The sequence below is a fragment of the Blennius ocellaris genome (genome assembly GCF_963422515.1).
Source record: "Blennius ocellaris genome assembly, chromosome: 1".
NCBI classification, from domain to species: Eukaryota; Metazoa; Chordata; class Actinopteri; order Blenniiformes; family Blenniidae; genus Blennius; species Blennius ocellaris.
In genome coordinates, this window is record NC_137650.1 from 20,291,525 (window position 1) to 20,315,937 (window position 24,413).

At 38.0% G+C, this 24,413-nt stretch overlaps 1 protein-coding gene across 1 annotated transcript in view; it reads left to right on the top strand.

Annotated features, from left to right (window-relative positions):
- Positions 1 to 24,413, top strand: part of LOC308139985 (CUB and sushi domain-containing protein 1-like) — a gene marked incomplete at both ends in the record, with an annotated part of 391,623 nt that overhangs the window by 284,312 nt on the left and 82,898 nt on the right. The window contains 8 exons of the mRNA XM_080509617.1: positions 1,581 to 1,737; positions 5,180 to 5,371; positions 10,511 to 10,637; positions 11,049 to 11,260; positions 13,785 to 13,976; positions 16,090 to 16,228; positions 19,889 to 20,076; positions 21,914 to 22,108. Coding sequence (XP_080365743.1) covers positions 1,581 to 1,737; positions 5,180 to 5,371; positions 10,511 to 10,637; positions 11,049 to 11,260; positions 13,785 to 13,976; positions 16,090 to 16,228; positions 19,889 to 20,076; positions 21,914 to 22,108 — 1,402 coding nt within the window. The remainder of the gene's footprint in view (positions 1 to 1,580; positions 1,738 to 5,179; positions 5,372 to 10,510; positions 10,638 to 11,048; positions 11,261 to 13,784; positions 13,977 to 16,089; positions 16,229 to 19,888; positions 20,077 to 21,913; positions 22,109 to 24,413) is intronic.

Here is a 24,413-nt window from a genome sequence, read left to right on the forward strand (position 1 = left end):
TATTTATGCTTTCCATCACAGCTACATAGGCCAATATACTGCTCCTGCATGTCCGTGGCCAGCAGAGGTGTCTCCACTGACTGGCGATACTTGAATAGATAGTACAGGACACTACCTTAGAGCCCATTTTCGTTGGCATTCCTGCCACCTGCAGACCTGTCACCCCCAATCTGTGGAAGTGTCACCACTGCCAAATATAAGCACAGCAATTCAAGCATGAACATTGCACATTTACATCCCAGCTGTGCGATAGTATCTCAAAGTTTCTTAGAATCAAATCCCTGCCACATCATGTGAGCTCGAAAAGTTGCTGTCAAGTTGAAAAAGTGATCAATATAAATTTGCCTTCCTCCTGTGCTTTCTAATGTCCTAATCAGTACAGCGGCTGCATGCTTATTATATTGCAATGGCTTCTTTGACTAAAATCAATCCACTTTAACCAAGATAACCATAAATTCAACATTTTTACTTGACACAACCATGGTTTGCTTTTGTGCATCTGTCTGGATAATTTACTTTAGTATCAAAGCTACTGACTGAAGTTGCAACACTATTGTGTTCAGTTTTGGAGATTGGTATTGAGTGGATATTTGGTGGGTAAACACCCAGCGTGTCACTGACTCAATCCCCTAACTGGAAACTCTCTTCAACTTTCTTGTATTGCCAAGTTGGAAAGCTCTTTCTGGCAGTCAGGATTTGGCCCAACATATCTGATCATATCACAGTCCTCGCTTGTAAAAAAAAAAAAAGGTCTCCAGTTGTGCTGTGCCTTGTTTGTGCTTTTTTATTAAAGGTATGCAAGAAACCTTTTCCCTCGTAAAGCAGCTCAGCAAGAGACGATAATGTGTTTGAGAGCAGCATTGGCCACCATTCCTTTAAAAGCACCGAGCCTGTTTGTTCAGGTCATTAACAGAGTAACACCACCTCCAATTGAATGATAATTCTAATCAGATAGGGCCCATCTAATCCAATAGATGGTTTACATGGTGGGATTCCAGTGCTTGAAGCTTTTTGAGATGAATGGTTTCTTTACAGCATTTATTTCTTGTTACTCTTTTTGTGCATCATGAATATATTGTGACAGCATTTTTTTTTTCCAAAGATACACACACACATTTGGAGCTTTGACCACAGATGGCAATACCACCATCCTCTCTGGATAAAATAATTTTATGTAATTAGGTAATAACTATTATTTTAAAAGTGGAAACCACAACTAACTGAAGTGATTCACAATGTTCTTCCTCTGCTGCATTTGATTCTCGCAATGTTTTCATGTGAGCTTACAAATTTATATTCATCATTCCATCATGAACCCGCACACCTCCTAGCCCACCCATCAAACCTTCCACTTGTGAACCTCATAACTATCATACAACATGCTAGATGCTTTGAGAAGTCTTCACTGAAACAAAGTAAACAAATTATTCCCTGTCCTTGGATGTTTGCTTTTCCAACAAGGTCAGCAGTGCACTATGGCCCCCATGTCCAGTGACACTCTTGTTATTTATGACACAGACTCTTCTCACTCATGTTTTTATTCATGCTCTGAAACCGCTTTCCTCTGTTTTGATCGACAGGTGTATGATGGGGAGAACATTTCATCCCGTCTCCTAGGCAACTTTACACGTGAGGGCATGATGGGTCATGTCATCAATAGTACATCCAATCACCTGTGGCTGGAGTTTAACAGCAACGCGTCAGGAACCAATCAAGGATTTCGCCTTGCGTACACAAGTAAGCTATCAATTAAAAACATTTAAAGAACCCATCAAATGTAAATGAGTTACCCAAGTGTTTTTTTTTTAATATATATATATATATATATTTTAGTTAAGAACGTGTGTTGTTCATTCATCACTTGATGTGAGTCAAATGTTGAGTGATTTTCTAATCAGTTTCCTTCAGTGGCTGATTGGGGAGGCTGTTGCCCGGCAGGTGGTCTTCCAGGAACAACACTGGCAGTTTAATCCCAAATCTCTCCCTGAACAGGAGTTGAAATGTCTTTGAGTCAGATACTGAACCTCAAGTTGCCTTTAACTGTGTGGGAGCAGCTTGCATGGCGGCTGTTACCAATGGTGTATACATGTGTATGATTGTAAAATAGTGAAATAAAAGCTTGCCCTCATTCCCCATACCATATGAATTGAATAGAGAATGGAAATGCTTAATCCCAGAGTAAAATCTCAAATGAGTATATTATTTACATTTCAAATAATACAACTTACAAAAACTGATTTAAATAGACGAAGTAATGCATGCAGGTAACATCATTCTCACATTGAGTTTGACTCATTAAGCTAGTTTTTGGAATGAATTTTGAGTATGTGATACATCCGCATTGAGCAAGGTTTACACTAACGCCCACTCCAGCTTCAAATCGGAGGAGACTCCCTGCAGTCCTCCCATCTCGTAGCTGCACATGATACCAGGTCAATGTGAAAATGGCTTCAGAAGCCAGTGTTGGTCTTTTTCCTCCACACCTGTATCAGTGGTAAGTGAGCGGGTGCAGGTGGCCCGGAGAGACAAAATACAATTTCTTCTTCTGGGAATCTGGCAGAATTGACATGCCACTCAAATAATAAGGCCTTATCCAGCAATCCAACAATCCAATTTTTTCACAGGATGCTTGAAACTGTGCAACAATTGAGTTTGCTTTTTTATAATAATAATAATAATAATAATAATAATAATAATAATAATAATAATAATTATTATTATTATTATTATTATTATTATTATTATTATTATTATTATTATTATTATTATTATTGTTGTTGTTGTTGTTGTTGTTGTTGTTGTTGTTGTTGTTGTTGTTATCGTCATTGTTGTTGTTGTTATTATTTAATATTAATTTCAAAGCTGTGGTTTATCACTCTGTGGCATTTGCTGCACAAAATATTTCAATCTCGTAAGGTTTGAGGGGGTGGGGAAGGGTCTAAACTTATAGCTGCTTAACCAGAAAATATTCCATTCTAAACATTCCAATGTAATGTAATGCTTTTATTTGAAAATCAAAATGGTGGTAATGGAATGGCATTGTGGTTTAATCCTTAATTAACCTCACGACTGAAGTGATTCTTGGTTGCTTTTGAAATGCATTTCAATTGAATATACTTTAAAACTAGCAATATTAGATAAACATTTGTAAACCAGCAATACAAATGTTTTCTATCTCATTTCCAAATGCTAATATGAGTCCAACTATTTTTTTTTTAATTTTCAGTTGCTCTCAGTGCAACAGGAGTTTACACAGTATTTACCCAGCAAACAAAACAAACAAACAAAAATAAACACAACGATGTTAATGATATTAATGGCTGAAACAGACTCTCTCTCTCTCTCTCTCTCTCTCTCTCTCTCTCTCTCTCTCTCTCTCTCTCTCTCTCTCTCTCTCTCTCTCTCTCTCTCTCTCACACACACACACACACACACACACACACACACACACACACACACACACACACACACACACACACACACACACACACACACACACACACACACACACACACACACACACACACACACACACACATATCTCAGTATGTTTGAAGAGAGTCTGTTCAGAAGAAAAGACCAGCTGCAGTGTAAGTCAAAGTGGCTATTAGAGGAGCATTTATCTGCAAGTCGTTAAAAGAAGATGAGAAAGTGACATGTGTGGGGTGAGAGGGAGGCTGGACAAAGGGACAAATGAATAAATGCATATAGTTTAATGGCGCTCAGACACTAGATGGATGATCTGCTTGTCAGTTAAACCCATTAGACAGCCGTCAATCTGTGAGTTGTTTGACCGTAGAACGTGACACTTTCTTCTGAGTTCGGCCACAATAGATGAGCTGATGGATAGATAAGAGAGACTGATAGATGGTTTAAACAAGTGAAAGCAGTGGGATGCATCTGATCAAAAGAAGCAACAGCAGCTTCTTAAGCAGGGTCAGGGAATGAGTAATGCACAATGATATAGGCTATTTTATTAGAGTGGTATGAATTTGCACGGCATCTGTTCAAAGCATTAACAGGAAAGGTTGACGGGGGTGACATGAATCAGTTTTACTGAAATAGATGCAGGGAGTGACAGCTGGAGACACATTTCACAAGTTAATTTGAAAAAGTTGCTGGTGGTGTAATAACTGTTATTATTCAGTGTTTTAATGGAGGATGTATTGCATTTGGGCAGCAAGTGCATTTTCATCATGTGTCCTGATGGTGTCCAAAAATAAAAGGTAACAGATTGTTTTGCATATTTATTAAATGGCAGCATCCAAGAACATTGGCGGCAATTGTCATAATAAAAGAATGGTTTTATTCTTTCAATTGGTAAAATATGAAATAATCATGGAAGATTTTAATTATATATAGTTTATTTGGATTACATAAAATCCCGTTTCTTTAAATCATGTGATATATTTTGTACATAGGTATTTCAGCACATATACTGTATATGTTGTTGTAGTATGATGAATTAATAGCCTAAAGTTAGTTCCAAAGTGACCACACTATGTTTTCGGTAAGCTGTTGTATCACAAGACAGCCAACATATTAAATAATGAGCTGAACCTTTGTGGGAAAGACTAGATTCAGTTGGCAACATGTTTAGTGTTTATTGTCTATTAGAGGGCAGCCGAGACGCCTCTGATCTGAGGGAGGATCAATCTGTTCATAAGAGGCTGACCTGAGGAAAAGACAATATGATGGTGACATTGTTTTGTCTTTGTTTATCCATCCGTGTTAGGGGTGGGAAGGTTTCCTATTCTTTGTTATCTTCAAAAGGCAGAGACATTGCATTTGTGTTTGTGTGGGCTGTGAAATTATCATTTGATGTGTTTCGACAGTTTCATACAGAAACTGCATTTTCAGTCCATAAATTCCAGCACTGGTGCATCTCGACACCATTGCGACTGTCATTATATCCTACAGAAAAGACAGGAGCCCAAACAATTTTAAAAAATTTATAGAATCCGGCACATGAGTAGACTCTCTAGAAATATCCTGTTGTCACATTCAGCATTAGCAGCATGTTCAAGCTCAAAACTTTTGCAGAAAGTAGTGAGGTCCAGGAGAGGAATAAAATGACCTTCTGTCCTCTTTTTTTCCACAGCTGAATCACCCCCTTCAGTTTTGCAATGGTCTTTTGCTGCATGGCCCAAACTGTATGTATCTACATCTTTCTATCTAGGCTTCGACCTGGTGCGCTGTGAGGAACCGGGTATCCCGAGTTATGGCTACAAGATCCAGGATGACGGTCATTACGCCAACACATTTGTCCTGTACTCGTGCAACCCTGGATACAGTCTCCACGGCAGCAGTACTCTGACCTGTCTTAGTGGAGACAGACGTGTCTGGGACAAGCCGCTTCCATCCTGTATCGGTTAGTATGCCAACACACGTGTAGGTTCCCTTTTACATCAATGATTCATCATGACAAGGCCTGAATTATTTAAGCTGCGGGTGATTTCTTTCTCACATACAGTTCAATGGGAATATACTGTAGGTGGAAGAAGCAACAGTGGAAACTACTCCAATGTGTTTCAGCTCTGTAGCGTGATGAGTCAAAATGGAAAGTGCGTGAACAAGTGATTGAGTCCACACAGGTGAATACTTTGAAAAGACTGTGTGGGGACTGATCCAGCACAGTGTGGGAAATACTTGTAGTGGTGCCAATACCGCTGCGTGTAAAAACAGACGTTACTCATCCTCCATCTGGCCTTGAATGTCAGATTGACACAAGACATGATACTTCATTACATCTAGCATTTTTATATTTAACTTGTAAAAATAGGGAATGACTGTCTTTATTGAACTTTGTATAAGTCTATAATGTAAGCTGTACCACATCCCTGAAGACTAAAACTGTACAGCATTTCTATGCCAACAATTTGAGTGAAGTCTCTTATTCTGCTCTCTGCAATGAAAAATAATATCCTACTTAAAGTCTGTGTTTTTGATTTGTCACATAACACATGAATGTACTATTTATTACCAAGCCATTTTCAAGTACGCTTATTAATAAAAGACTCAAAGTGATAAAATAAATGTGAATTTATGTTTGCTCTTAGACGGTAGAGGCATGTTTGAAAATGCAGCTGGTTAAAGTTTTGTAACTACTAGCTGAAACACGACTTGAAAACATTTTTCTATGATGACCCAAACACTAACTTCCACTTATTGGGGAGCACTGAATTCCTGATGTTACCCAGATTGTTAGACTTTTGCCTTGAGAGGAAAATAGCTGCATGTTTCTGGAGTTGCATCAATGTAAATTAGTACTACCAGCTGTAAAGTGATCACTGCTTATACAGCTAGTCTTCTTAGTTTTCTTGTCACAGAAAACATTCACAAAATCTTGTTATCTTGTCGAGAAAAATCATATACGGTAAGTAAGGTGTCCAGCAGATCCCTTCTGTGGCATTAAAGCATTGCTCTGGAACTCGAACCTGTGTTATAAATGCCAAATACTCTAAATATTTATGACTATGTCCTTGTCTGCTAATACTTACTTGGTTTCATAAAGTGATAGGTTTGTTGCATTATAATCATTTTGCTCAGCATTTACAGTTTCAGACCTTCACAAATTGTCCAAAATTGCCCCTCAAAAATTGTATTAGTAAGGAAATGCTTATTAAAAAGTCAGGTGTCAATGATACAGTATTTTGACCGCTACACACAACTAGCAGATTGTGTTGTCATGCATGTGTCATAGTTATACGCAATCCATTGTTGCCTCCAAAATGTTCTGGTAATTTTGATCAGGCTGGTTGCAAAGGGGGAAAAAAGTCCTTCCTATTCGTAGTCACTTTAGTTACTTATTTTGATTAAAAACTAATTTTGTCAGAGTGATAGATTTCAACTCACTCTGAATTTTAAATGAGGAACCACTTGGAAGTGGTAGGGAAAGTAACAATCTACTGTAACAGTGAAACTGTTTAAACTGTTAAATTGCTCTGTTTTGAATTTTATTGTCTTCATCAGGAAAACACCTCACAGCATTCATTTCTTTGAGGAATGTCATGAAACCAAACAGTCATAAAAGGAATGAACACAATTTGATTGCATTAAATGCGTTTCAATTTACATGAACATTAAGAGAACTATGAAGGAGCTATTTATGACAACTGTTTGAAATAGCAACGTGATCAATGGCCTCCATGTGACTGCTGCTCTGCACACAATGTCATGTTTTTCCAGACTGCAAATATGACAAATATGAGGTTTTCTTGGCATATGCAGAATATATTAAAATATTTCCAAAGTTTGGAGGAATAAAAACTGCCAGGGGGTAGATTTAGCTGTAGTTGACAGTTTGCAGGTCTTAATTAAATTTGAGAGAAAGATCCCAAATGGTTTAGGTACTTCACACCTATGTAATTGTGAAATGTGCCCATTTATTTTAGCAACACCCATCAATCCTGATGGATATAACTTGCAGTGAATCGTTAGACTTATCCCTAGTGTTCTTAGATAGCTTTCAAAATTCACAATTGTAAAGCAAAGCACCTTACTGGGTATATGTGGGCACTTGTTAATTTGAAAAGACCCCACTGACATGCTAACGTATTCTTTAACTTGACGGTACACCTGAGCCACAGGCGCTACATAGTCCAATGTCTCTGCTACAAAACATTACACGAAGGAATTTGGATAGCCGATTGATGGTGGAATGTGTGTAAATGGTCCATGTGCCTTTGTACTTCTGTAGTGTGTTATTAATGTGTGGCCGCTCTGTCGCTGCCTTTTATTAGGTAAGCCAGCAACCAGGAGAACACTTGCTGGCGGAGCCCTGGGCTAAACACCCTTATAGCTACCTTTGCATCATTCGCCTTTGTCTGTCTGTTGCAGAGTTTGTCATTCTGCCGCTCTGGCTGTCACCTTCTCTGTCTGTCTGGCTCACTCTCATATCGGAGCGTATTAGCATGGCGATCAGGAGATGGCTTTGCCTCAGGCTGCTTCCATACAGTCCCCCCCTTCTCTCTCTCTCTCTCTCTCTCTCATCTCTCTCTCTCTCTCTCTCTCTCTCTCTCTCTCTCTCTCTCTCTCTCTCTCTCTCTCTCCTCTCTCTCTCTCTCTCTCTCTCTCTCTCTCTCTCTCCTCTCTCTCTCTCTCTCTCTCTCGTCTCTCTCTCTCTCTGGTACTCCTCTTGTCACTATTGTCTCTCATCATCTGTTCATACAATAAATTTAACTGTCTTTATATACTTGGGAAATTGCAGTTTCTGTTGACACACACATACTAAATAACATTTTTTTTTCTCCATTTCTGTACTGCTTCCTATTTCAACCTACATTTTGTGAAATACTTGGCTTTTAACTGGGTATTTTTTTTTAAAATTCCAATCAGTAGGGAGTGAAACAATTCATATGTGTCGAGGTCCTTGCATCACCGAATGTCAGTGTTTTCAAGTGTTTTAGGCCTTTTTTTTTGTGATTGTGTGGCTATCTGGTTCTCCTTTTGTATGTCAATTCAGTAAATGCATATGTGTGCATTCTGCCCAGGGCAACACAACAGTGTGTTGTCATTGTATTGTGGATTGTGGACTCTGCTCCGAGCACCCACTTACGTCACACTCAATACACACAGCTATAAATCCTTCACCGTAGCAAACTGGTTCCTTATCAACAGTGATCTCCTGGCTCAGTGGTCCTTCGTGTGTGCTGTGTTCTACAATGATGACTTCAAATCTGCTCCCAGCCTTTCCCACTGCTTCCTGCCATGTGTCTCTACTGAAAACAATATAAAAATAACACTAAATCCCAGTTCTCGCTTGTGCATTAAACATGTTTTTTTCTTGGAATTTGAACACTATAGGGATATCCTTAGAGGAAACCAGTTATCAAAGGTATTCACCAACCTTGAAATAGTTTTGCAGGAGCTGTAATAATTCAAGGTTGATGTAATGATTTAAGTTTGTTTTTTTTAAATGCATTCTCATTTAACTCAACCTTCACACCTAATGTAATTTAAAACAAACTATAAAAGCCTCCTTATATAGTGATGAACTCAAATGTTAATTAAGCAAACAAAAAGAGAACAAACTATGATACAAACACTTCTCTGATCTACAAACATATGTGCAACATGTTTGATCAATTAATATCCACATTAAACACAATAAATCTTTCGGTTCTTCATTTATAGCTTTTTTGGGAGACACCAAATCATAATTTTGAGAATATACTGAGAATTGTATTATCCCCTGAGTTGTGTTTTGTCGACAACAGATCATTTCAAGCACCAATTATATATGGATGATGATTTCTATAATAAATGTAATTTAACTACACACATTGTTCATGAACTGATGCAAATTATCTTAAGATCAGTGGCGGCTGGTTATAAATTTATTAGGTGGGCTCTTCATTATTATTCAATTTCAGCTAATGTTAACTTAATTTTAAATACAGTGCGTTTATAAACCACATTAGAACAATCTTGCATTTTTTTAGATTGAAAGAGGCCCTACAGTGCTGAAATATTATAGTTCTTTTAAACAGCTAGTGAATAGAGAATATTTATTAAGATTATTTTATTAACATACTTGTAAACAAATAATTCTTCATTAGTCCCTTTTAGAAAATGAAAGTGTTTTGCGGCTGGTTTACTCGAAATGACAGTTAAAAGAGGGAGATCGAGTATATTTTCAAACATATCAATTCATCTTTCAAAGCATTCTACACGATCTGCTTTGAAAGAAACCTAAAAAAGCTTTAAGCTCTTAGATTTTCCGTCATTAATAAATATGTGTTTATCTGAATATTTATAAACATAAAAAAACCTGGACACATTTGATAAATTCTGAACACATTTTTGTTTGCTTTTTTGACCTACTCTACTTTGAAAAAAGAGATTCAGATCCCTTCAGATGTCACACATATTAACCCGTAAAGCTATGAGGCGTGACTGTTGAATGGACCACAACTGAAATGAATTGGACAGAACATAATTCGCCTCTTCCAGCTCAGGTCAGGGGTTAGGTTTTAGTTTGGAGGAAGTGGCAAAAACTGTGAGCGCATTTTACCGTATGTTGCAAGAAGAATGCACATGAACACATGATCTATAATTTACTGTGCTAAACAGGGTTGTCAAGGTTTTAAATCCAATATGACAATAGAGGTGAAGCAGTGTGGCTTTACACGATTTATTTTTGCTGTTAGATCACCTCATAAAAAGTTAATTCTCCAATACGCTCTCCATTTTAGTGGGTTTCTTTTTTTATGAGGATAGTAAAATGCTTACATTTTGTACTACTGTGCATAATATATGTAGCTACCTTGCTTTAACACCATAATGCATAGATTTCCTGGTGGTTTATGCTGTGATGAATTAACCTTGTGTTCCTTCAGTGTTTTAGCTGTCGAGGTAAATACATGTCTCCCACCTCCTGGGCTTTATTCACATCCTTCAGTTAACATTAGCAAACAGAGTTATCTAAATAGAGTTATCTTCATTTTCATTGCCGAAAGAGCTAAATAAAATGAGAGAATGACTATCTTTTGATCTACTGCCTTTGCAGCGGAGTGTGGAGGCCACATTACTGGAGCAGTATCAGGACGGATTCTCTCTCCAGGATACCCTGCTCCATATGATAACAACCTTCACTGTACCTGGACTATAGAGGCTGATACAGGCAAGACAATCAGGTAATTATGATCCTCTTGCTTACAGACATAACTGTAATGAGCAATTATGTGATTTATATATATATATATATATATATATATATATATATATATATATATATGCATGATTTGTTCTGGTCTGGATAGAGTTATGATACTGCACACAACCTTTCATTTTATTACGCATTGAGGTAAACACTTACAAGAGTGTCAAGTAATAATTTATTCACTTAATAAGAGATAAATGTTGACTGTCAGAGCCACTGCTGTGTTGGGGAAAGCACCACATCAGTCATTATGACACCATTGTGTTTTTCAACTCATTGCGGACACCGGTGTGCTTGTGCAGACTGTCTGCTCTCAGCCGTGCTTCAATTCATTTATGTTTATATGACCTTTTGTGAATCTACTGTTTGCTGTTTTTTTTCTCAGTCTGCACTTCATCGTCTTTGACACTGAGGTTGGCCACGATATTCTGAGAGTTTGGGACGGTCCGTCCGGTCCATCAGATGGTGGGATCCTGCTCAAAGAATGGTCCGGCCCTGCATTACCTGAAGATATCCATTCAACCTTCAACATACTCACCTTGCAGTTTGATTCAGATTATTTCATCAGCAAGCAAGGGTTTTCTATACAGTTTTCAAGTAAGTACTTTAACCTTTATATTCCCATCCTGTCAGCTGCCTGGATTTGTCACACATTCTGTTCATTATCATAACTCCAAGGGCATTTATTAGATCTGTGAAATTCTAAAACTACACGGAATTGGCAAAATGGAATCTCAGTGCTCATATAATATTCATTGCAGTGGACCCCAGGACTTCACGGTGCTAACATCCAATTGTAGACAAGGTTCATCAAGGTGTCGCACCTTAGTAACGTGCTTCTCAACAGCATGCAAAACACACAGTGATCTTGAGTAATTGTAGATGTTGAGGTTTCCGTGGAGAAGGAGACAGAAGCAGTCGTTCACTGCATATTTGACAATTGTACAGTGACTAAATCAATATAAATCCAGTCAGTGAAGTCATCAAAAGGTCAATCTCTGAATCAAATGTTCATTAGATAGTAGAACCTTCAGTTTTTGACAAAAAAAAAAAAAAGTCACAGAAATACCATGATCCTCCTAAATCACTGCTTTGGGTGGTCTATCCTTCTTTATCCCCAGTTTCATTCATGAAGAAAAACCAATTACTGAATTAGCAACTAAATTACCTAATCAACCCACTCAGCATTAATCACCAATATGGTTTCTTGGTTATTTTATAAACCCCCATTTTTAATGGCCATAAGATAACTAATCCAACATTCATGCTGCTTTTAAAAGGATTTCTGACAAACCTTTTATGAAATAATCAATTGAGATATTTAATATCTCTCCTTGGGACTTTGGCTTGTTAAGTAGTGAAGGAGCCCACCAGAGATCTGTGACTCGGTTTTACTGCTGTGGCTCAGGAGAAAACAAAAGCAATGAGTGGGGCTTCATCACAGGTTTATTGACAATATCAAGCAATGAGTAGTTGAGGCAGAGTAGTTTCTTCCTCGTATAAAACACTTACTGAACAAATAATTGTTCAATAAACCCTTTTTTTTATCTACAATAGTATCACAGTGCATCCAAAAGCACTATGAGTTAGTGAGGGTGGCAAGTCGCATAAAGGTCCTTTAAAAACAGCTTACCTTTATGATTGAAGGACTATATTTTTGTCACCATTTGTTAGACTAATTCTCATAATCTAAATTGTATTTATATATTTATGTACCCGCAATCCAAGACCCATAATGACATACAGATTGTGGGTCAGTTTGCAATATGACTCGCATCCCCATCAGTACAGATAAGTAGATATAGGCAAGTATTCACCTTTGCACATCAAGTCAATCAAATCAAATCAATGCGTTCTCTCATCCCTCATTTATCCATCACAGCAAAAGGCTTGACCTTAACCTTAACATACTTACAACCAGTTAAGGTTGTTGTAGTTTATAGATTATACTAGCTCTATATGCACATTTTGACCCTCAAGAAAAATAGTCCTCGATTATTGAAAGCTGGTATGTGCTTTTAGCTTTCAGACTCCAGAACGTTAAACAAAGTGATAGAAACACTCACATGAATAAACATATCATTCACTCATCAGCATGTAAGACTTGATGTGCTTTTTTTCCCATATACATTTCCAACATGGTGCAGCCCAACCAATATTTGTCAAAACTTTTTTAAAACATGCATATTGACATTCATGAATATTCACATCAGATGTTGTCTGACTCTCACTCTCTGTGGATCTCTCACTCTTTTCCTCCTCTCTTGACATTTAAAACAATAAATATTTGCACTCACTAACATGCTAATCAACCCACAGTTCCATTACTATGGTAATGACTCCTTATATTTACCACCATGTTGATTTACTGAAGCAAAGGAAATGGTATTTACCACCACGCCAATTTATTTAAATGGAAGTTTGGGGATTTAGTTTAATGTCTACTCGTTGTTTTTCCTCACTTCAGTTGTCCAGACATTTTATAATACCAAGTTGAAAGCTGACATGTATTTTCTGAGTCTTCAACCCTAATCAGGTAAATTTGTTGTAGCTTTTCTATTTTCTATTTAGTATTTAGTTTTTTTGTGAATCTATGAAAGAGCAGAGCCCCAGAATAAGAACCAGACAAGAAAACCCCAAACTATTGGCTGATGATTGTCAAGTGAATGGCCTTGTAAACAAATTTACAACTTCATTACATTACAACACAGTATTTATATTACATGGTAAATCAATTGACTCGGTATCTAAAACCTTTATATGTTTTGCTTTTAATTGCATTTTAACAATCTTTGAAAGCTCTATATGTCTTCGCTTATTGTGATGCAGTCACTGCAATTAAAATAAATCTACATATCCTTACTAATCATCATTTTTAGAGAATTGCCTCGAAAGAAAATATATAAAAACACATTATTGAAGCAACCACATCTCATTTTCAATTAGATTTGTTTCTGTTAGCAGATTATTAAAGATCCTCTTAGAACCAATTGAACAACCAATGCTTTTTTCCTGCACTTGTTATACATGCACTGCATGTTTTCGCAGATACAGAACTGACTCTTCTGTTAGATCGAATCATTCGTCTGTTCTTCTCTTTCTTTCTTTTTGTACTCTCTAGCCACAACAGCTACGACCTGCAATGACCCTGGTATCCCTGTGAATGGTTCTCGTTACGGGGACAGCAAGGAGCCAGGTGACAGCATGACATTCCAGTGTGATCCGGGCTACCAACTGCAAGGCCAAGACACCATCACATGTGTGCGAATGGATAACAGATTCTATTGGCAACCAGACCCTCCCACGTGTATAGGTACAGTACTCTGTGATCATAGAATAATATTGAAATAATTACCTTTCAATCACCATTGGCAGAGACTTGTATGTTAAAATGCCCCGAAAAAATCAGGACTAAATGGTAGGATGGGTTATATTGTATGCCTGTATAACACATTGTTTTTTGTTTTGTTTTATTTTGTTTTGTTTTGGTATTTCCTCTTATGACAGGCCCTGGATTGAATTTGAGTTTTACGTGTAAGATCAAGGAGAATTTGAACAGATGCTAATGAGGTTATGGTTAGGATACACACTGAGCACTGTTGGCAGAGCGAGAAGAACATTTCAAAATATGCAGGAAAACCTCCCAAATTGCTATTTAAACTCTGTGTCTCTACTGGACGAGTAATTGAAGAGATAGAACTCGGAGGAGAAGATTGTCAACGTAAAATAGAAAAAAAAAAGGTCTGCACAATGATCAAGGTAGCTCTGATTGGGTCCTTGTGTCAAAATCCAGAGATTGTTTGTTCTTTCCTCCGTTGTTACCAGCATGGAGCCCACCTGCTGCTTATATCCTGGCGAGATCCTGCATCAGATCCCACACTTCATTCACACTATTCTGCTGCAGCTTATTTTTCACTCCCTGACTTCAAGATGTGTTTTCCTTTCCTCATATTTTTCTTCCAAGCTACTGCCTAGCTATGAGATTATGTCACTTGACGCCCTGTAACATGCCTTATTTGATTATTTTTTTTTACATTTTTACACTCAGAATGCAGCAATGGGTAAGCCTGTGCTTCAAAATAAATTTGCAGCCAGAGCCTTTTTGTATTCCTTATCATGCAACATACAATTCCCAATACATTCAACGAAAATGCCTGAAGGATGATCACATATTTTCTTGTGTTGATGGTTGGCTGATGCTGAAATTTATGCCTTACAAAAGTTATTTTCCCCGATTAAGTGCTGCATGCAGCTCAGTTTTGCTCAGCACATGTCTTATCATGTCAGGGGAGACAGATGAGGAAAATCAACAAAAATGTACCACCATTTTAATTTAAGTGTGACACACAGCTGAAGAGATGAGGATGAACAAAGAAAGTTCCTACGGCATGTAGCATGTTGTTCTTCCTCCTACATAGAGCGAGGGATCACAGGCAGTTGCCTTATGGTCAGTTAATCTGAATTTATGTGGGCTGCTTCTCTTGAGCATCCACAACATGGAAGTCCTCCAGTAAAGTCACAAAGACAAGGGTTTGTGTTGTAATTCAATTCAATTCAACTTTATTTATCAAGCACCAAATACAACACAGTCATTTCTAGGTGCATTTAACAGAGAGAAACCCAACAATCAAATCCACATTAGATGTGATCCTTATATTGCCTTTGACTCTGAGCCAATGACCTCACGGTTTGCACGACAGCAGATAAAGTGCGAGGCTTAAATCTCCCCCCATTTTCACTCAGCTTAGCGCATGTTTCCATATTCCATGCGTTCACCTGAGGTGGTGAATCCCCGGTGTTCTAAAGCTCCCAAGATTAAACACACACAACACTACACCACGCTGTGCAAGATACTCGAGTGTTTAAGTGTGTCTCTCTATGAGTGATTTGCAACTGTTAATGCCTTTGTTTACCTCTATTTCACTGTTGATAATCTGTTCACACCCACCTGCCACCCCCAAGACACTTCTACATGCTTCAAACTCTTCCTTCACATTGCCAAATTGCTGCTTGAATGCATCTTTCTGTCTCTCTTGCCAATATCCCTTTCCCTCTCTCTGGCTTGTTGTGGGATAACAGGACCGCCAGGGGTGATTTTCTCTCCTAACTACCCCCAGCACTACACTCTGTAACTAAATCTCACAGTCTCTATTTTGCTCTTTCACCCTCCGAAGCCACCTGTGGAGGTAATATCAGTGGTCCACTAGGAATAATTTTCTCACTCCTAACCAACCTCTGCCATGCTTCCCATTACTAACTAACTCGTTTCCTCCCATCCTACCTGTGGGGGTTTTATGAGTGGTCAATCAGGGGTGATTTCGCTGGCCAAATAACCTCAATCCCACTGCTGTGTAATCATCTTTCTCTCTCTTGCTCTCTCCCTCCTTCACTTCCTGTTCGTGTCGTTGTTTGTTTCACCTCTCCAGCGACCTGCGGGGGTAACGTCAGCGGTCCTTCCGGGGTGATACTGTCTCCTAACTACCCTCAGCCTTACCCTCCTGGGAAAGAGTGTGACTGGCGAATCAGAGTCAACCCTGACTTTGTCATTGCTCTAATATTCAAAAGGTAGGATATGTGTCGATGAGGCACTGTGCTTGATCTACAAACACTTGACCACATACAATTTTTCTGGCATGTGTGTTTATAAAATATATGCATGGTTTTAGTTTGTGACTGCAGAAATAACCTCTTACAATTCATAAATAGAAAAATGTAGTATTCCTAAAACAATAGCTGTGTTACCTACAGCAGGTGTTGACACCTTTTAGGGTTGGCCAAGTTATTTTGGAATAGTTACAAAGAGTTGACACAGAAATCAAAGCCAGCATGTGGTTTTATGATTATTCAGTGTTAATTAAAGTTCTTGCACTCAGGCTACAAAAGATGTGTAACTGTCATGAGTTACTGGGAAACAAAAATATGACACGCTGCTGACTGAAATTATGGATTGTCCTGTCTTTATACAGTAATTTATTCTTATATGTATTGATTCATGGTACAGACATTCAGTCTTCTTTGATACTTGATATTTTGCTGTTTGAAGAGGTATTATTAAAAAGTCACAGCACCATGCTTCAGCAAAATAGACAAAAAAAAGTAACAAAGATGTGTCTTCTACTAATTTTGAGGCGATGCCACTGCAGCAGACACATCAGGGCAGAGCAGTGATTTCACTGGTGTTATACATTTTTAATAAGTTTGTCCAAATACCTGGGAAAACATTAAAAAAATGGAAAAACTTAAAGAGCTGGGGGATGAACGGGATCCCCAAAGCTTTTTGTAAAATATGTTTCACCTCTGGCATGAATTAAAATATGTATAATTCTCCTCAGACTTTGTTCACGAGTTTGTTCATTTTCAGTGTAGACTCCATGACTCATTGTGGCTGACACAAAATTAAAAATAGTCTGTATACTCAGGGAGCAGGCTCAGATAATGTAAATTAACATTCATTGAATGATCATTTAGAATCTAATAAACCAGCAAGTGAGAATACACTCTTTTAGATACAGGAACTACCTAAAGAGCTACAGTGGATTTACCTCTAATATCAGTGACTAATGTGTGGTGAAATGTTTTTTTTTGGAAGTTTACATTTATTGAAAGCTCTCATAGATGTAACATCAGGGGTCCTATAAATGGAAGACAAATTTTAATTTGTGTTTACCTTGACTGGGGAATATCCCTGACTCTATTGACAGTGAGAAGATTTTTGCATGTGCATTTGCATTGTTTAGGTATTTTCCTTTGTTATGTATCGTTGATCATTCAGTAATGACCTGCCCAGCTTGAATGTGTGAATGTATTTATACAAAATAGACTATAAACAAGTAATCTATTTCAAACAAACATATGGAAATGTGTGCAGTCCGTTGGCACATACAACGTTCTCCGCTTGATTGGGAAAGTGAAATTCATGTGTGAATGATGGGAATTGCTGCCAATTTCCATGTGTTGTCTTCTGGTAATAGGACAGTGTTTATTTACATTTCAGGTCTTTATTGTGTCTCAGTGGTGAATATTTCACAAGTTATAGTGGTTAGGGGCTTATGACTAAAGCTAAAGTGAAGACTGGAGCTTCAAATGTAGCAATGGAGATAAAAGCAAAGCGGACTTTCTCCAGATTGCCAAAGGAGAAAAATGACCCAATTTTGGCTTCATATTTTTCAGCTGGAGATAATTCCCTTCTGTTGTAACAGTTACACAGATTCATTTTACATTTAATGAGGTTATATAGATATTAGTTGTTTTTTTTAATCTTGTGTATCATTTCATTGTCGTTATTTGTTTACTTTTTACTGTGTAATTGTGTTTCATAACTTAAGCTAAAATCTACTTCATTATGACCTAGTTACTGATGAGTGTCTTGATCCATCTCTGAAATTCACACTGATTCATGATCCTCTTGTGAAGTCAGTAATCATTTTGAGATTTTGGGCATTCACATCCAAATAACCACTGTGCCTGCTTGAAAATGCTTTTACTTGCGAAATAAACTAAAAAATTACACATTTTAGAAATGCTGGGACTGCTTAGAACCAGTATAAATATGTATGTGCTCGTTTGCGTGTAAAGAGAACACTGACACCTTTGTGGCAAGTACAGCATTTTTCAAATGGTCTATTTTATGGCTTAAAAAAGACTTTCTCAAGTTTGCTTGATTGTCTTTTAATTCTCATTCAAGTCTCCAGTCAAGATATTGATGTCTTGTCTCTCGTCTGGCATGAGAGATTATGATGCTGTCTCATTTCTTTTCAGTGGGATCTTATGTTCTTTTTATGACATTTAGTAGCTTTAGCATTCAGACTCGGAAAGTATCACTAATGCAAAAGGTATTAGCATGAATCATTTAATGCTTTGTCAGTGCAAAGGAAGCTTAGGTGCTGTTAAGCTCATTCTGCACCAGATAAAAACATGGGGCTTATAGACCAACACTCTTTTAACCTATTTCAACTTTGGTTGATTATTCTATTATTATTCCATATGTTTCACAAGTCCTTTCCCATTTAAAAAGAAATGTGTCTAACTATAAAGCTTCACATCTGTGTTGAGTTTATTGTTGTTTCTCTATATTGTACAGTACATAAACATCCCATTACACTGTCACCACTGTGTCTCACATCACGGCCATGTTTAATGAATGGATGCAAAACATTTTTACTCACTTGTCCTGTGGTACCCATAGTTTATTTTGAGTGCTAGTTTATCACTATTTCCATACAGAGACATTTATATTATATCTCACTGTTTTTTTGAACTTCTTGATCTTCTTGTTTTTGTACCCCAGTTTCAACATGGAGCCGAGTTATGGCACACACACACACACACACACACACACACACACACACACACACACACACACACACACACACACACACACACACACACACACACACACACACATGCACTATTCCTATAACTTTCAAACAACACCTTGACATCAGTGCCAGAGAGCTATTATGCATGTTATGCATACAGGGAAAGCAAATTTTGAAGAAGTCATATATTATTCTGTATGTAGTGATAGTTATATCCTAATGGGGACCAAATGTGTTTATCGGTGTACTAAGACTTGAAGAGAAGCTGTCAAGGTGGAGCTACTCGTCTTTAGAGATGCATTAGTAATAGTTGCCACCTGCCACCTAAATGTGCGGCAGGTATCAAAACAGTAGAATATATATTTGCATTGGTTACCTACAATAGATGCACACTCATGCTAAAGAAAGTAGGATTAACATGTCACAATGCTGTTGCTTATTACAAACAAGCACATGATATAGAAATAACACTGAATAACTGGGCTTTGTAGGAGCTCATGAATTTCTTTATCTTTCTTAAATATCACTAAATGTGCTCTTGGGTGATACAATGTCAAATTGAAAGAGTCAAATGAAATCACAGCGAACATAGAAAGTTTTCTGTAAAAGATAAAAGTTCCAGAAAATATATCAATGTGAAAATAAGAAGATTAGAAAACGATTAAGACAGAGATAAAACAAACGAATTCGAAGGATGCTAAATTAAGCAGGTGTTTCACTATAATGCATCACTGGATTAATCGTTTGTGGAGGTTGAACACGCAGGCATACACACACACACACACGCGCGCGCAAATACACACACGCACATACACACAACAAACACAAAAGCAGCAGTCTACATAATAACGTTACATCTCTCTATCTAAACCTTTCTGTCTTGTCTTGTCTTGTTTTTCTACCCCAGTTTCAACATGGAGCCGAGTTATGACTTTCTGCACATCTATGAGGGTGACGACTCTAATGGACCTCTACTAGCAAGTCTCCAAGGCACCCAGGCCCCAGAGCGGATAGAGAGCAGTGGTAACAGTCTGTTCCTGGCATTCAGATCGGACGCCTCACTGGGCATGTCTGGGTTCGCCATCGAATATCAAGGTAATTAAACTTGAAAACTTTGGCCCAGAATCTTCTGTAGTTTATCACAAGGTCATATTCGAGGTGCTGATATTCCTCCTGGATAATGAGCTGAATGCTTTAAAATGACCTAAACTGCAGTCGGTCTGATAGCTTGTGACAACATAATGATATATAGTGCATATTGCGAGTTCAACCAGTTTTAGAATATCTATGACTGGGTGTAGTTATAGTAGCATAGGCAGCATTAGTAGTCCTGCCTTGGTAGAAATGATTGCACTACTATCCAATAATAGGCTTTACTGAACAAAAGTTTAATGTGATATAACACAAGTTACTGTTCATATACCAACAGTATGGAAGCTTCTCACTGGCTTCATACATGGGATACAAAACAATACTAAAATTATAGACAGGTTTCAGTAAGGCCTTCCTTTAGCATAAAGTATCAGTCAAGCAAGCAATCAATCCTATCTGGATTTCTATGAAGAGAACTAGACCACATCCACAGATGATCTGCGCTGAGGTCTTCAAGATGTTTTAAAACAATCAACAATCCTTCAATTTCCTTCAAATTCAAAAATCAAGCTTCTATTTGCATTAGATATTAATTATAAACCATTTAACACTTCACTTTTTAAATTCTTGCAGTTTTCCCCCCCTGCAGCAGTCAGAAAATGCAGTCGCAGGTGATATCTCCAGTTTCTCAGAAATATTAATCAAGTTAAAATCAACGAAACTGAGTCAAGTCAGCATAACATATCAAACTCAAACTTTAGGCGGGGTTATTTGTCAGGAGAAATCAATGCACTATTAGAGTTCCCGCAAACAAATTACATCACAGCTTCTTGCAACTTTCTGTACACTAAAATAAAGAACACTAATTTTCACTAAATTATGTGCTTATTAAGTATAATGATTAAAATGTCAATATAGGAGTATCTACTATGGAGACTGGATCATATTTTAATCAGCCTACTCTTATTAATTTCCCCCCTTACATCAGAAATCTTTCTCAGCTGAAAGGGCAGGCTGTTTCATGTCAGCCCCTGAGTTGTTTACTTCTACAGATTGTGACTCAGCCTGGTTTTACAGACGTTGCTTGACTGGGGGTGATTTACCAGCTAAAGTCAATGCGGAACTTGGTTGTTCATCTGACTCAAAACCAGATCTGCTCTGTCAAATCTTATAAACAGTTTTTTTTTTTATTCTTCTTTGTTTCTCTCACCCCATTTATCTCTAATTAAAAAAAGATTATCTCTTCTTCTGTTGTCTGTCTCCCCATACCACCTTACACCTCTGTACTTTTGTCATTATTCACAACCTCTCATCTGCCATCTCTCTAATTAAAATACAGCCTTAATCATCTCCCCCTGCTTCTATTCTATCTTGCCCTCCACCTCCCTTTCCCCATCTGTTTTCATCTGTCAGGCCCAATATCTCATTCTTATTAGGCAATCACAAAAAAGCAAACAAGCTGGCTTGATGCCAAGTCATAAAGATTCAGGACATTTTTTGACTATGTTCATGTGTTTTTCAAATTGTCTGTCTTTTTTTCACCCCCATGTTTATCTCTGTCGGTCCATTTTCTGCCTGAATGTAGCAGAAAATGTTGAAATGTCTAGCTAATATAAGAGAAAGCTTTTATCTGTTGCACTTAATATTGTTTCTGAATAATAAATAATTAAATGATTACAGTGCTTTTCCTTAACCACAGTGGAGCCTTTGGTACAGTTCCTGGGGCTATAATGAGGTTTAATGAATAAATGTTTTTGTTTATTTTAAATGAAACATTGTGTTTTGTTTATTAACAGTTTAAGTCCAGTTTGCTGATGAAAACGTTCACTGTGTTCCACAGAAAAACCAAGGGAGGCCTGTTTTGATCCTGGGAACATTATGAACGCCAGTCGCACAGGTTATGACTACAAACTGGGATCTCAAGTCTCCTACAGCTGTCATCATGGCTACACAACCGTGGGCAGAGACACCATCACCTGTGTCCTGGGCCATGATGGGAAACCAGTTTGGGACAAAGCATTGCCATCATGCAAAGGTAGAAAAATCTCTGACTGTATCAGGGGGGCATTGACTTAGTAGGGTGGTGACTCTCAGGTCTGGGAGAAGGCGGGTCACCAGTTATTTACAGGTCATTATATTAGAACAGTGGACACATGTTACTTCTATGACTGTTCACTGATAAAAAGATGTGTGTTTTAATAAAATACATACAGGTTTTCAATTCATCTAAGTGTTGGAAACACCCCTACTTTCTTCATAACAGGTGCATTGTGCTCTAGTACTGTCAAAACCCCATATCTACATAAACCTGATGACTAAGTGGTTCAGCTGCGTACAACATATCTACAGTTTTGTTTTTTGTTTTTTTTGCTTGAATACAGAATAGGATTCTCCTATGTAAGTTTTTGTCTGTCTTTAATGTGCAATTTAGCGATATCCCTTTTTGGTATCAGTGCAATGTAATTATGGGACAAACTTGTCAAAATTCTGTTCTGATATTTGATGTGATGTGATGGGCCAAAATAGACTTTCGTGTGTGCGTCTGCGCATGTGTGTTTTGGGAGTTGGTCAGGGACTGCAGGCCAAGCTGTCTGTTTGACTGACAGCTCAGAGAGGCGATTATGTGACACCTGCCAAAGTGCCATTCAGAGTGTATATGTGCTTTTGTGTGCGGGTGTGAGTGTAATCTCTCAAGCGGCAGAAGCCTGACCTAATGCCATGTGGAGAACAAATTCACATAAGCCACAGTGCAAGGTTGCAGGTCAGAGATGGATTGTTTTTAAATGCATGCATGAACAGTGCACACTCACATATATGTCACACACTTTGAGAAAGCTCATGCTCAAACTCAATTTGATCACACTGAGAGACAGTAGAGGAGGGGTGGGCTTAGAAAGGAATGTGGCTATTACAGAACTGCAACCAATTACAGACAACACGAGAGAAAAAAACAGCTCATCAAGTCATTTTATCTCCTGTTCACATTCATACAGTTTACTTCAAGATAATTCTACCACTTATCACAGTTAAAAAGTTTTAGAATTACTCAACCAACCTCAAACCTGGAAAGTTCCCCACATCTCATCTTTGTTCAGTTGTTGCCTTAAAGATGTTCACAGGAGGAGATTGTAGATTCCTATCGAAGCACAAAATGTTCCCTCTATATTAAAAACTAAATGTTTAGACCTGTGTCTGTGAAGAAATCTCCTCCAACAATTATGTTGCTTCATATTTTTAGTGTGCTCTTGGATTGTTTTGGTATTTGAAACAATTAAACAGTATTTCTATCTGCTTATCTTTTGTTGAGCATTCCCATGGTGCTCAGTCGCAAAATGGTTCTCCACTATGTTGTTGTTGTTGTTGTTGTTGTTGTTGTTGTTGTTGTTGTTGCACCCCTGCCAGTAGGATACACAATATATCCAGTCTGTGAGTGTTGCACCTCTCTTTTCGTCACCACTTGTTGCTCTTGTGTCTCTTTCACACTATTTCCGTGTCTGTTTCACACGAGCTATGACTTACTTGTGAAGCCAATGTCTGTAGGCCAGGGGGTTGTACTACGACACGGTATTCTCTCTTATTGAGATAACTTCAAGGATTAACCCTGGGTTTTCCGCAACATGGCATTCATTTCTTAGCATGATAAATCGTCCCGGTAACTTGGTCTGAATGTCTAACCTGCTCCTGAACATCTTCACTTGTTGCCAAGTGTGTTTAGCTCCACGAGGGTCGATCTGGAAAAATGAGGTTTGTAATAATGGTCATGCGAACATAAATGCAGAAACATGAATTTATGGAATGTGGAACTACTCATTCCGCCACGGTGATGAATGAATATTCCAACACAAAACACACACACGGGAGAAACTCGGCCTCAAAACAACTGGATGGAAAATATAAAGTAAAAGAAGAGCACTGCAGAAGTTCTGCCCGACACAGTTGTGATGTGATAAAGTGAAATTGAGTGATCAGAGTGCCCTGCTGTCTGCTTATATTGTTGGTTAAATTGATATTACATAATCTCACAAATTCACACATTAACAAGTCGGGAGTGTCGGCTTTAAGTGCAGCAACAGTATTGCTTTGAGTGCGGTGGATGTGTGTTAATTCTTCAGAGAATAATTGCTCCTACGGTAATCTGTAGACTGTTCTGCAGAGCTTTTCCATGTATGTGATTGGTTAGACGCTGCAAACTCCGCCCCTTTCATGGGAACATGTACTGATCCTGGGGGAAAACACTGGTTTGAAGTATTGAGTTGACAACCTGCTTCATAGTAACGTTTATCGGGATTGTGCTGGGTTTGTTTGCAAATGTATCAAACTGCAAACTCAAACTTCTATGT